Genomic DNA, 14,589 nt, shown 5'->3' on the forward strand with positions numbered 1-14,589 from the left:
GTAGCTACTGGGTGTCAGGCATCACCCAGTAGGCAGGAGCTGCAGCTGGGGAACCATGAGAGAGCACACAACAAACCTTACTTCCACAGGAGAAGCAAACAAAGCTTTTGCCCATGTTCAGATGCGTCATTGTTCATCATCTCAAATACTCAAATGTTTATGTCACATACATAGGTTTGTAAGGCACCAGTTGGCCTGGAGACACAAAAGTACCTCCCGTTAACTATTGGTTTCAAGCTAGAAGTCAAAGCTACATAGCTCCTACCAATTCTTAACCCCGTAGGGCATCCATATTATACTCGCATTTTCAGGGAGCAAGGTTAGAAAGGTTGCAACCTTGACCTCTGCTGTGGAAGCCAGAACAGCCAGGCTCTCCTGGGGGCAACTGGAGAGGAACACTGCATGAATAAGCGGTGTGGTGTTTGTTAAAGTCCTTGTTTGGGGATATAGCAAAGGCGGACTTGAACCACACAGCTGGGGCCAGCTCAAAACGCAGCATTAAAACGGAGAGCTTACTTAGAGAAATCCCTCTATCATATCTGCGTTGCTACTGTACTTTGTGGACCAAGGGAGCAGATTCCCAGGCACCCCACTGCTTTGACACTTCTGGAAGGTACCATCAACATTACCATAATTAGTTGCCTGCATGAACACCAGCTCAGGAGAATGTCCAGGCATGAGTGTCCAAAACGTCAGGAGCAAAGCTAACCAAAACCTTGTCCGGCTCAAAGATTCAGAGTACCTAAACCTACAGACCCACAGTCTTTAGAATGGGAATCATGCCCCAAATAAACATGCAGGACAACCTCATACACCAAAGATCTGCTCAAATATGGAGAGGAATTACGACCTGGAAGCTGGGGGTAGACTGTCTCTATGTCTCTTCAGAGGAACCACAACAAACCGTGCTAAACCAATAAGCATCAGGGCTACCATGCCAGAAAGCACAGCTAAAATACACTGGGACTGTAGGCCTGTATACAGCTCATTGACATGCAATGTTGGGCTCAAGAGGTGCCTCTGCTGTACTTTGAAGGCACAAAGGGGCCCATACACCCACCGTTGTCACCTTGCAAAAACATCTTTAGCTTTCCCTTTCTGAATGTCTTGCACTGCTTTACAGGCAGTGACACTGGTGGGGAATGGTACCAGTGAAAAGAGGCCCTAGAGGTTCACAGAAGGCAACTCTTAGAATAGAGTGCTGTCTGGAAGAGGAATCCCCGAGTGGGCAACCCCTATTGCCCCTTTTCTGGTCTTGTTCAGCTACACAGGTTAGAGGCTCCGCTGGTTCCTTTGGATTCCAGAGAGAAGTCTTAACCCACTGAGAAAGCAAAGGTACAGATTAAGCCAGTGACTTGGAGGTTTGTATATGGGCAAATACCTTTGTGACTTGCTCCTTAACAGCATAACAGTGTGCCAACTGGCGGGAGACTGTCGTCATCATGACAGTCCAAGAAAAGGCATCATGCAGGGATTTGCGAGGATCTGACACACTGAAACATCAACTTCATACAATGCTTGCAAAGTTGACATGGAGCCAGAGTGCAGTCTGTTGATGGCAGAAACGTTTTCCGAAGCAAGACTTCAACCTAGATGAAATGACCAAGATGTAGTCTGTGGGAGCAAAGAATGCATGAGAAATTGTGTCCCATTTGAGGAAGCTCAGGGGCTTGCACAGTGCAGTAGTGGCTAGAGAATTATATAATCTAGCAATGGTTTCCTCTTGATGTGTCCGACTTTCTGAAATTAATCCAAAATAAGGATCCACCAAAAGACTTTTAAACTGACTATTCTGATCTTGCAAACACCCAGACCTTTATACAGGGATTGTTTTTCTTTCTTTCTTTGCTACAATAATTAAAAGCAATCTGTATTTTACTTAGAGGTGAATCATGTGCAATATGTGGTGTAAGCATTGTGAAATTAAGGACAAGCAGAAGCAAAAGAAAGTGAAAATTCATTTGTGTGGCTGCAGAAAGCCAAAAATGGGCTAAAAACCACACATGTACAGCAAAAGAAAAAAGTGAAATCAAATGAACTCCTGCAATACTTTTATTTGGACGTTGACAGTTCTGCAAAATACATCTCCCACCCAAATACATACTTTTCATTCCAAAGAGAAAATATTCATAACGACTGTCCAAAAAAAGAAAAAACATGTTCTGGCAAGACTGCACAATCCTCATTTTCATTACTTTCTTTTGCCAGAGGGCAACAATAGAATTAGATTTTTGAAAGACATTTTAAGAAACTGATATAGAACGAAAGAAATCTCTTAAAAAATGAAGTCCTCTTTCATTTATGGCATTTGTTATTAAAGACAAATCCAACTAGGTAGACACTGTTAAAGATATTTAGCAGTTAATTTGGGATTTTAGCTGGCAAATGCTCGGAAGTACTACCTTCTTCCTGGAGATCACGCACCACTGAAGCAGACAGACCACAACAATTTATATGGACCTAGACCCAGTGATGAGATGTGGTTAATTGAAAAAAAAAAACTTTTAAAAAAAAGCAAATTGAGAATGTGTGAATGTATATATAAATATTCTGCATAATGAGAAACTCATGAGATTGCTGAAAGCATCAGTAAAAACGGTGCACACAGAATATGGAAGGCACATAGAACGTTTGCTGAACGACATGAAGATGAACATTTTAGCATAAAGTACTTTTTGCATGAAAAATAAATGACAGGCCCCTGCCCATTACGGTGGCCATATTAGAAGTCGGCACAAATATAGATTTTTTTATTGCTGGAGAACAACTAATTCACACAGCCCGTTCGAACTTCCTGTTGCTTCTCCTTAGAGAAACATGTCACTGATGAGCACAAAACCAGGACAGTGTTGACAAACATCTGCATGCAGATGTTAGCTAAAATCAGCAAATCTCTTGAGATCAAACTCTAAAAATACATATACAAGTGAAATTAATTAGAGACAGTAGTCATTTCTGTATGCCATTTCCCACAAAGGTGCAGGTTAAACGTACATCTTTGCCGTTGATCAGACGCTATTGATTTTGTAACACTGTGGAAAAAGACAAAGCTCCCCATTTTTGATTCTGAAAAAGATAAGATGCAAACACTTTCCTTTGAGGCATACTAAATAACATCCTTTTAAGATGTAGTCCATAAACTAAAAAATAAAAAATACAAGTACTGGTGTTGGGATTTGCATTTCTTTATATTGCTCTGTAGTCTGCAAGCCCACAAGCTTCAATAAATCCACATGTACACCACACCTCTCATATCTTGTGTTTAAAAACGAAGCACCACCCAACGTACACATACATTTTATAGCAGCCAGAAAATGCAAGTTAATTCATTTCCCACAGCAGCCCAGCACCTTACCTTGCTAAATACAGAACTGATGCAGAGGTGAAATAATAAAAAGCAACACTTTGGCACACAAGCCGAGTTACTTTAACATGGTATTTTAAGCATTTCAAAATCCAATATTATTGGAAAGACAGAAACGGCTTCTCCTATCAGAGGTAATACCAAGCATCGATGTTTGTAGAGCAACATAAGCAGTAGAAATGCTAAATCTACTGTAGACATTTTTTAGTGTGGGTGCAACACTTGTAGGGTGACTTTCATAACTATTCGTAGATTAAATATACATATACTTATATATAGAAAAAATGTTTGACATTCACTATTTTCAATGTGAAAACAGCAAAATGCAATTGAGAATCATTGTGCATTTCAAAGGGATCCTCTTAAAGGAGCCATAAAAATCACTTTATAATAAAACTCTGATTTCTTGAATTCTATGTATTTTTTAGGTAAGTATTACCATCAAGTTAGGAACAATCCTAAACTAGAACAGAATGGAAGAAGTATCCTCTTCCATAAGATGGTGTTTGGTGGCCCTGAAGCATATTACAGAAAACGTACTGCAGACCGAGTGGCTATTGACCTGTTCGAAGATTCAGTTCTTGGCTGATGCCCACCACCCAATTCAGAGCCCCTGTTACACTAGCAGCAAACACCCCCCAACTAACAGCCCTGAAGGCCAAGCAATGGTCTTTAGAAAACAGCCTTTGCACGCCACACTTCTGCTTCAATTGCTCACATAGTGTCTTACCAACCACCAAGAGACGAAACCCTCATTTAACACTCCTTCCTGTTTACATACCCAAAAAGGGTTTGATGAAAGTGTTGAACAACTCCTCTTGTGCAACACACACAGACAACACACCACGGTTGATGCCAGGATTAACGTGGACAGGCGTTGGTGAGAGGAAGAACAAGAAAAGAGGGTGCTGTTAAAGAAGGTATCTTAAAACCCAGATTAAAAAGGAAACTGGTGCTTGGAGGGTGATCTAGATCCACCGGCCATGCTCTAGGGCTCCACTGTTAACATTCATGCTTTTTTCCTAGTCCGTTCAACAGAAGGAGAGCAGCAGGCCCGGCAGGTTTAGGACGGCTTCAAGGGTCTCTTGGCTGACTGCACCCTCCCATGCCAAGTTTAATAGGGCTTAGCATTCCTCTGCTGTGCCGTCGTCACCGGAATTCATAGATTGGTGCACTGTGTTCAGGTACATGTGTTAGATTTAATGACTGATACCTATAAAGAAACAAAATCAAAGGCTTACAGAAGGTTTGTTGAAGGTATATTGGAACTTAGCTGAACATTCCTTTAAGAAAACAAAGCTTTCAATGACTTGTTCCATTCATTACTCAACTGGGAAGCAGGCAATGTCCAATTATTAGCTGTCCACTATATGCAATGGGTAGCTGTAATTCCATCATAGGCACTTTCATAATCTTATTTTGACTATCTCCAACCTAGGGTGTAGTGGCAGTATAGCGAAGATTACATAATTCTTAAAATAAGGTAAAAGGATTTCTTCTAAATGTCGTTCAAAGTACACCAAATGTGGCAGGCAACACATTTGGCACAAGTGTTCGAATGTAGGCAGATTTGCAAAATCAATTTGTTATGCTGAAAAACATGGCTTAAAAAGGAAAATTGGCCTTTTCAGAGAGGCTGAAAGAATTAACTAATTAGAGTGAAGCAGTGAACACTGCAAACATTTAGAAAAATCACATCATTCAAGCTTTTAAGTCAAAAAAATGCATTGATATTGTCGGACATGCGCAGTATGCCAAAAAACAATTCATTTTAAGCAACAACTCAATTAATTTGCAACCTTAAGATCCAACATGTAACACATGCATAGTAAGGTTCAGAAGAACAAAACCAATTCTGAAAGTTACGATACAAAGCACAGAACCATTAGCATCCAGCAAAGACTGCTGTTGCACTCATCCTGATGGCTCAAGTAGCTATGCTACCCTAAATTGTCATGCACTAAACTCACCACTGAAGTTTTCCATCTCTTGGTCGAGTGACAGACATACACTAGAGCAAATACAAAGGACGTTTGCAGTCCAGAGAACCTTAACACATACCTCCTCACAGGTTATGCTGATAAATAGATCACCACCATTTACAGTTTTCTCTATTTTCACAGGATCTCAGACAAATCGACCCCAAGCAGCGACTTTGGTAAGTGGAACACAGTACACTCCCTTAAACAGGGCTCCATATACAATGCCCATCACATCTACTGCACTCCTGTTTGACCATCAATGTGTTTCGGGAGGATAGCTCAGGGGGCAACGTGCTAGTCTTGGAAGCAAGACAGCACGGAGCAACACAGGTTCGATCCCTGGATCTGTGCTTAGAACCCTCTGGATATTAAGCTTCTTATAAATAAGCTAATTATAATTAGGATTCCTTTTTTGTAAAAAAAAAAAAATACTTCCAGGGGTGTTTTTCCAGTGTTTTAAAACCATTTCTGTATGTTTCAGCGTTTTCCCCTTTCAAAAATATTTGACAACTTTTTTCAGGTGTAAACAGACATTTTCTTTTATTCATTTTGTTCAATTGACCTTTGCCCCTGCAACGGGTCCGCAACCTGCAGCTCTCTAGATGTTTTAGACCAGGACTGTTGGGATTTGTAGTCCACAACATTCGAGAGCCAAAGGTTACAGGCTTCTGGTTAGGTTATGTTAAAGGATTTGTACCACGCACTATCACCACCGCTATCCCCTTGCGCTCTGGCCGCTCTGAAAAGGAAAGGGGGTGAGGAAGTGGGAATAAGCGGGAAAAGTGCAAGAGAGCAGTGATGCGTCGTTGGCAGCCTCAGCCCGGTTAACACAGTTAGCTGGGCTTGGGGTGTTTTCCGATCGGTAGCAGTCATGTGCGAGTCCATGTGGGATTTGTTTTTTGTTGCGGTGTAGTGAAGTTTGTTGTGCTATAGTGTTATGGTTGTGTTTGGTTAGAGTTTGAGGTATATGCAGAGGGGTGAAGTGGTTAGTGGGTTGGTTATTGGCTTCGCTGTCTAGAAGTGTTGTGCTAAATTTCCACATTCTTTCTGAGTGTGACACGTGAATATATCTGCATTTCTATCTAGATCCGACACCTGCCGATATTCACAATCCCTTCCATATATGATGCCCACCAATATTCACAACTGTGTCCAAATTCGGCCCCTGCGCACCTTTTGACTTTTTTTTTTTAAAAAAACCTGTCTATATGTGAGGCAAGCTAGTGTTCGCGATTCCATCCAAATCTGGCCTCCATGGCATTCCCAATGCCATCCAGACCCGGCATCGGTCAACAATAGTTACTCTATCCAGATGTGGCAATGGTCAACATTCGCAATCCTATCCAGTTTTTCACGCAGGCTACCATTCACAATACCATCTAAGCGTGGCACATGCCAACATTCGCAACTATATCCAAACAAGGCACCTGCCATTATTCATAGCTGTCCAAATGTGGCAACTGCTAATATTCACAATTCCATCCAAATATGGCACTTGGTAGCGTTCATGGAGTGGGAGAGGTTGTTGGATGGAGTTGGGCAGGGATGCTAATTTCGGTCCTCGTGGGGTTGTCACTTGTGTCCTAGCACCCTAGTGTCTCTCTTGTAATTGGAGGAGTTTCCCTTAGTTCTTCCTTGGTGTTGTTTGTGCCATCCTAAATTCTGTCAACCTGTTCTTTGTGTTTCCTGTTTAGTTGATTCAATTTGATTCTGCAGTGTTGAAGAGCAAGGTTTTTAGTAGTTTTTTGAATTGTATGTGGTCTTTGGTGTTTATTTCTTCTGCAGCCAGGTGGGAGAAAGGAGCCTCCTAGTTTTTTCTTGATGCATGGGTTTGGTTCCAGGCGGATTTCATTGCTTGATCTGAAGACTCTCGTTGGCTTGTAGATTATTTTCTTTTGTAGGAAATTAGCTCCCTGCGAGTTATGCACATTGTTTTGAAGGTGATGCAATGTTTGAATGGGAGACAATGTAGTAGTTTTAGTGCTGGAGTGATGTGGTTTCTTCTGGATAGTTTGAAGAGGAGTCTGGCTGCTGCATTTTGGATGCATTGTAGTTTCTTCAGGAGGTATTCTGGCATCCTGAGGTAGAGGCTGTTTGCATTGTCTATTCTTGACATGAGGGCAACAATTGTGTTTTGTGGGTGAAGGAGAGGAAACGCAAGTTTCTTCTTGTGTGAAGGAGGAAGAAACATTTCTTGATTATTGCGTTTGTGGTTCTAAGGTTAGGGTGTTGTCCATCAGGACTCCGTTTTTTTCACTACCTTAGAGCGTGTGGTGCGGTTCCCATTTCCTTCGGCCAGGGAATGTAGGTGGATAATCATGATTTCTGTCTTTACTCTGTTGATTTTCAATTTGTTGGCGTTCATCCAGTTAAAGACTTCTTTTAGACACTCAACTAGGGTTCCGTGATTGGCTTGTGTGTCTTCGATTTTTTAGATGATTTGAGTGTTGTCTGCGTAGTTGTAGCATGTAATTTTGTATTTTTGAAGATTCTGATTACTGGAGTCTGGTAGATGTTGAAGTATAGTGGTGATAGCGAGGATCCCTGCGGTACTCCAGTCGTTAACTCGTGGAGTACATTTGAAGGGTTTTATCCATACGGTTTCTGTCCTGTTTGCTAGGAATGATTTAATACAGAGTAGTGCAATGTCCGTTATACCTATATCTTCCAATCTTTTGGTTAGGGTGTTATGGCTTACTGTGTCGAAGGCTGTGGAGAGGTCGAGGAGAATCAGAGCCGAGGTTGTGTTGGAGTCTGCGTTTGTTTTAAGGTCGTCCCAGATGGATAGTAGTGCCAATTCTGTTCCTCTTGTGGGTCAGAAACAGACCTGCTTGGTGTAGCAAGTGGTGTTTTTCTACATGTTCTTGGGATCATTTGTATATGCAAGTTTCTAGGAGTGTTGCTGGGTAGGGAATGTTTGAAATTGGTCTGTATTTGGCGGTCTTCCACATCACCACGTGTTTTTTTTTTAAAAGCGGTTTGATATATGCTGATTTGAAGGATCGTGATACGGTTCCTGTGTGAGAGAAATTTAGGAGGTTTCTGTAGTATTCTGGTGTAGTTCCTTGTGCAAGGATTGATTTGTAGATGTCAGGGATCCATGGGTGATCCCGCTTTCTTTACATTAAAGAAAGGATGCCAATGAAATGTCACACCAAAAGACATTGATCCACGGTTAATCAGACTCAGTGTCACTTCCCCAGCACTCACAAACCAATCAAACATTGAAACACCACAGATTGAGTTGGTTAGAATTTCAGAAGAAATTCCACACTTATCAAAACAAACATGCTAACTAAAATTACATTTGTACTTTGCCACTTTATATGTTAATGTTATAACATAGGAGTCTCTGGTTGGCTTGAAAACAGCTACCAGGAGCTACTTTCTAGATGACTAGGGCAGCTGGTGCCGCCGAAAATTACCTATCCAACATTAACGCTTTGGGAATATGATAAGGGAATGTGCAGAAAAGTGCTTTGGGACACATTTATATCATTATGGGCCATAAGTAAATGACAAAAGGTTAGTGTGCACTGCAGGTCCAAGTTACCTTATGTTTTGGTGCAATATTATTGAGTGGTTTGTGGCAATGTCAAATATTCAAAAGCCCACTGCACCCAAGATCTAATCAGCCTGTTGTCGGCATAAATTCAGCAAAATAATATTTGTTGGAGCTTTTGAGTTCCTCCTGAGTTCGGTAGAACCCTGATCCTGGTGCCTGCAGGCGGGGAGCTTTTAACGTTGGGCCGGTGCCTGCGAATTTGCGGACAGATGTCAGTTTCAAGAAAAGCTCCTGTGATCGTCTGCAGTACCTCAGCTGGCCTTGTGTGCCCCCAGCCTGCTGCTGTGCCTGTAGCTTCAAGCTCGGTTTCTCCGGAGCGGTCCCGTGGTTTGGGGCAGGCTCAGTGTTTCCTTGCTGTGAAAGAGGCTTCCTTCTGGTCGTCGCAAACAGTAGGGTCTTACTCGCTGTTGCTGAAAGCTGCTCAGCTGCCTTGGCCTGCAGCAATATGTCCAGATTTGCCTTGCAGTCAGGTTCTTGATGGGATTTTGCAGCTGTGGCTACTGTAATTGAAGCATCTAGTGGCAACCACTTTTCTGGAGCCTTGTAAGCATATTTTTGGCCACGTAATGGTAGTTGGATAAAGGAAATACACCATAGGCAGGTATGGGGCAGGTGTGGGATTGTTTTTAAAGTTCACAAGACACCCACCCCCCCGGACCACCTCGTTCAGACTCCCTCGGGCATCCTTCGAGAGGGCCACTATCTTGGGGGCATATTAATGCAAATGGGGTAATTACTTTTCAGAGGTTGTCCCCTCGTTACCTCCTTTTTATTATTTAAACCAAGAGAGGCTGATTCTCCATTTGAACAGGTACTTCTGGATCCAGGCATGTGTGGGACACTAACTTGACCTGCTGGGATATGGGTTTGGGGCTGCAGTGCGGACTAAGGGCCATCCCGTCCCCCTTCACAGCGAGAGCTGTTGTATCTCGCCCAGACTTCTTGTTGGCACATGAGTCCTGCGCCGCCATGCCTTTTATCCCTGCACCCCACTTCAAATGAAACAGCCACACAATGCAGTCGAGGCTTGTTGTGCCTATTGCATTGTCGCAAGAATCAGAAGTCCATGCCTTGCAGACAGGTCCAGATGCCTCTGCCAGTCTAAGAATTGGCACGCATGAAAGGCTGTTAGCACAATGCACCCACAGCGTGGCCCTTTTACTTGCCTGCCCGCTCTGGAGTAAAATTAAAATGCATGTGCACCACACAAAATTGAGCACGTATTTAGCAGACTAAAAATAAATGCAAATAAAATACAAATAACAGACCCTGCTATACAAAACGACCAGAGAGCAACAGATCATTGCTAGATTAAATCTCAGGACCAATTCGACCTTCTGCCAAAAGGTGGCAATAGTGAATCACCCACTTCCCAACACCAATTCACTCCCCACCAAAGTGATCAAATACATTTTATGTAGTTATTCGAATTTTAAAAAGACATAGGTTAGGCTTGCATCGTTTATCAAAAACACATTCCACACACTTTAGACTAAAGAAAGGATGTCACCGAAATTTCACACCAAAAGACATCCATCCAAGGTTACTTAATCAGACTCAGTGTCACTCCCCCAGCACTTGCAAACCAATCAAACATTGAAACACCACAGATTTAGTTGGGTAGAATTTCAAAAGAAATTCCACACTTGCACATATCAAAAAAACACAATCATTCTAACTAAAATTACATTAGTACTTTGCCACTTTACATCACATTAACAGGCTACCAAAACACAAAGGAAGTCAACCCAACAGGAATATCTCCTAGAGCCAGCTCAATATGTGCCTCAGGGACGGTGGTTGTTTCCAAGTTTTCCTTCCTCCAATCAGGGTTACAAACTAGTGCGATCCACTGAAGGCCATATCATGATGAAAAATCATGGTTATAACTTCATTTATATGAGAAAGAACCCACAAATAACATTCCACCCGAAAATAAAACATCCCTCCAACATATGTCTTCCAGGTTTATATGTACCCACAAGTCCCCTTGACAAAAAGCTTGCTCACCAACAACCCTCCTCGCAATCAACTCTTACCTCTGGAACAGACTCGCGTCAAGCGAACAGGTTGCATAGCACTGCTTGGTCGACTCAGGACTCCTCCCTGGAATCCCAGTCAATGCAGTATAACTTTGTGAAGGTGTGCATGGTGGACCTCCACGTAGCAGCCCTGCAGCTGTCCAGCAGGGGCACACCAGCTGGTAACGCTGTTGCAGCGATCCCTCATTTGGAGTGGGCTCTCAGACGGCTGGGCAGCAGTCGGTTTGCCAACTGAAGACTGTGCACGATACAGCCAGAGAGCCACCTTGAGATTGAAGCCCTGGACAAGGCCTTTCCCGTGGTGCAAAGGACCAAGGTTGACAAACACCTTTGAAGTCTTTCGAAAACCTTGTGCGTGCCACGTACAACTTCCCGGCAAAAGCATCATCCAGCGAGTGCAAGGCCCTTTGAGTCGGTGACGAAGGCTATGGGAAAAAACAGGCAACATCAAAGGCTCATTGAGGTGAAATTCCAACTGAAGCTTCGGCATGAAAGAGGGATGCAGCTGCAGCACCACCCTCAATTTGTGGAAAGTCAGGTATGGCTGTTTGCAGGATAGGGCCTGTATCTCACTGACCCTCCTGCCAGACGTGATGGCCACAAGGAGACATGCATTACCTACTGTAATAGCATTTCTGATTATATCTGCTTAGATTCACATGCTGTGCATATAGTCGACATAGTCGTAACCGCGAGTATTGCATCTGGTCTTTCGGTGACTGAAAGGGGACGTCGGCATAGGCATGTCTAACACTATCCCTATTGTGACATGTAGTATACCCAAAATCCCTCACACGCCGAGGTCCCCCCGATTGTATTTTTTCTGTCATGAGGGAGCCCAAGGCTATAGTGACTACATGATGAAGAGGGCAGTAGTAAGACGTCTATGTTCCTTCCACCCCGATCAGGGAGGCAGGGCGGGCGCATGTGTATCTAAGCAGATACAATCATCAGAAATGCTATTACGGTAAGTAATGCATGTCTTCTGATGCTTGTTAATCTGCATAGAATCACATGCTGTGCATAGACTAGCAAGCAGTACCCGGAGTTGGAGGTGGTTTGTGAGAAGGAACAGTAGAGAAGAGATGCCTTAACACTGCTTGTCCCGCCTGAGAATCAGACCTAGAATGAGCGTCTAGGCAATAGTGTCTTCTAAAGGTGTGTACAGAACACCAGGTTGCCGCTTTGCAAATTGACTCAAGGGGGAACATTTGCAATGAATGCTATGGATGCCCTAGTTCCCAGAGTAGAATGTGCTCTAGGCTTGAAGGGCAGTTCTCTCTTAGCAAGAGTTTAACATAGTGTGATGCATTTGACAATCCACCTTGAGATAGCCGATTTAGAGACAGGATCCCCTGCTCTACCAGCTCACACTGACAAGAAAAATTGGTTTCTTTTCCTCAGTGGTTTAGTTCTTTCCAGGTAGAACATGACTGCCCTGTGTACATTCAGTGTGTGTAGGCTTTTTTCGGCCATGCTAGTGGGATTCTGGAAAAAGGTAGGTAGTTCAATCGATCGGATCCCATGGAACTGCGAGATGAATTTGGGCACAAATCTGGGATGCGTGCGCAGAACTACCTTATCCCTGTGGACTGTAACAAAGGTATCTAGAAGAGAAAGTGCCTGTAATTCGCTAACCCTTCTGATAGAAGTGATAGCTAGAAGGAAGGCTGTTTTATAAGTCGGGTCTTTCAGACTTGCTTTATACATAGGCTCAAAGGGAGCTCCCATGAGCCTGGTCAAAACCACATTTGGGTCCCACTCAGGAGCTGTGTGAGAAATGGGAGGATGAATCATCTTAACCCCTTCCATAAAGGCCTTAATCACCAGTATCTTCCACCACAACACCTTTTGTTGTGATGTGGTGTAGGCTGACAGTGCAGCCAGATGAACCTTTAGGGAATTGAAGACCAACCCAGTGTCCAACAGATGGGTTAGGTATAGAACAATGTGTGTGGGTGAGCAATCGATGGGATTGACACCCTTGGAATTACACCAGATGACAAAACCTTTCCATTTGCTGGCATAGCAATAACGTGTGTTCGGTTTCCTAGCTTTCCCCGAGTATGTCCATGCACCTCTGAGGGAGCTAAAAGGTGTCCAAACTATTACCTCAGGAGTCAAGCTGCTAAGTTCAGAGTTTTTGGGCATGGGTGTAGGGTATCCCCCTGTCCTGAGACATGTACGGGCAGGGTAGTTTCACTGTTGGGGAGAGGGACATTTCCATCAGATGAGCGAACCAGGTTTGGTGGGCCCAGTATCATGGTAACGGGTTCCTGTTGCATCTTGTGCACCCTTGTTGAGAAGGGGAGTCTGGGGAAAATCGTAGACAATTTCCCTGACCATGTTATCCAGAGACCGTTCCCCTTGGAGCAGTTCTGCGGGTACCTGGAGTCGTAATCTGGGAATTGTGCATTCTCCAGAGTTGCGAACAGGTCGATCTATGGGAAGCCCCAGTCTGCAAAGACATTGGAAACAATGTCTTCATGCAGATGCCATTCGTATTCTTCGGGCAGAGGAAAAATCTCTGCTGAGCTCGTCTGCCAGAAGATTGAGTTCCCCCAGAACATGTTGGGACAACAGATAGCCAAATGTTTTGGGACAGCTTGGATAGCCCTGGAGAGTGAGTGCCACCCTGTTTTTTCAGGTCATACTTTGCTGTCCGTTAGAATCAGCACTGTCTTCTCTTGCAGTTGCATCTGAAAGGCCTTCAATGCCTTGAACGCTAATGGCTCCAGTAAATGTATATGGTTGGATGCTACTTGAGGGGACCACACTCCATGTGCTGTCTGCTGAAGCAGGTGAGCCCCTTACCCCGTGAGAGATGCGTCCATCGTGAGTGGCTTCCACTGCAGGGGTGGTGAAGTTCTTCCCCTTTAAGAGGTTTTCTCTTGACCACCACTGCAGAGAGAACAAGGGCTGGCGAGACAACTACCAGATATTCCCATTGTCCGCTGGCCTGACACCACTGGCTGTTGAGCCACTCTTGCATGAGACGCATGTGCAGCCGCGCGTGGAGAACCAAGTATATGCACAACGCCATCATTCCTAGCAAGTGCATAGCTTTGCGCAGCGTCACTTCCCAACTGGCTACATATTGAGGGATCTCGAAAACCATGTTCTGATCCCTCTCGTTGGAGGAGAAGTCGAGGCAGTCTTCTGTCTGAATTAGAGCTCCCAGAACTTGTTTTGTTTGACTGCGGACTAGACTGGATTTCTTCTCGTTAATCGAGAAAACCAGACTGAAGAGAAGACCATCTGTTTTTTTGGGTGTTCGAAAAATGTGTTGTACAAATCCCCTGTGATGAGCCAGTCGTTGAGGTAAGGGTAAACTGGGACGGATAGTCTGCGCAGGTGACCAAAGGACCTTGATAAACACCCTTGGCGCCGAACGGGAGTACCTTCGATTGGTAATACCTGTCCTCTATCGTGAATCTTATATTTTTATGTGCGCTGGCAACATTGAAATATGAAAGTATGCATCTTTCATGTCCAATGTTGCCATGTAGTCCTCTTGATTCAATAGTGGGATTACCCCCTGTAGTGTTACCATGCAAAACATGAGGTTTTATGAACTTGTTCGCTGGGCGCAGGTCTAGAACAGGGCGCATGGTGAGGTCCTTTTTGGGTACAAGG

The 14,589-nt window shown here is 43.8% G+C and overlaps 1 protein-coding gene across 2 annotated transcripts in view; it reads right to left on the bottom strand.

Annotated features, from left to right (window-relative positions):
* Positions 1-2,034: 2,034 nt before the first annotated feature.
* The window catches only part of GID4 (GID complex subunit 4 homolog), a 230,703-nt gene continuing 218,148 nt past the window's right edge, over positions 2,035-14,589 (bottom strand). The window contains exon 6 of one of the 2 annotated variants that reach the window (XM_069645708.1): positions 2,035-4,577. In XM_069645708.1, the coding sequence (XP_069501809.1) occupies positions 4,514-4,577 (64 nt within the window). In that variant the 3' untranslated portion in view covers positions 2,035-4,513. The remainder of the gene's footprint in view (positions 4,578-14,589) is intronic. The other variant, XM_069645709.1, reaches the window with a different exon arrangement.

The sequence above is a fragment of the Ambystoma mexicanum genome, chromosome 2p (assembly GCF_040938575.1).
Source record: "Ambystoma mexicanum isolate Mex_15411 chromosome 2p, UKY_AmexF1_1, whole genome shotgun sequence".
Lineage (NCBI taxonomy): Eukaryota > Metazoa > Chordata > Amphibia > Caudata > Ambystomatidae > Ambystoma > Ambystoma mexicanum.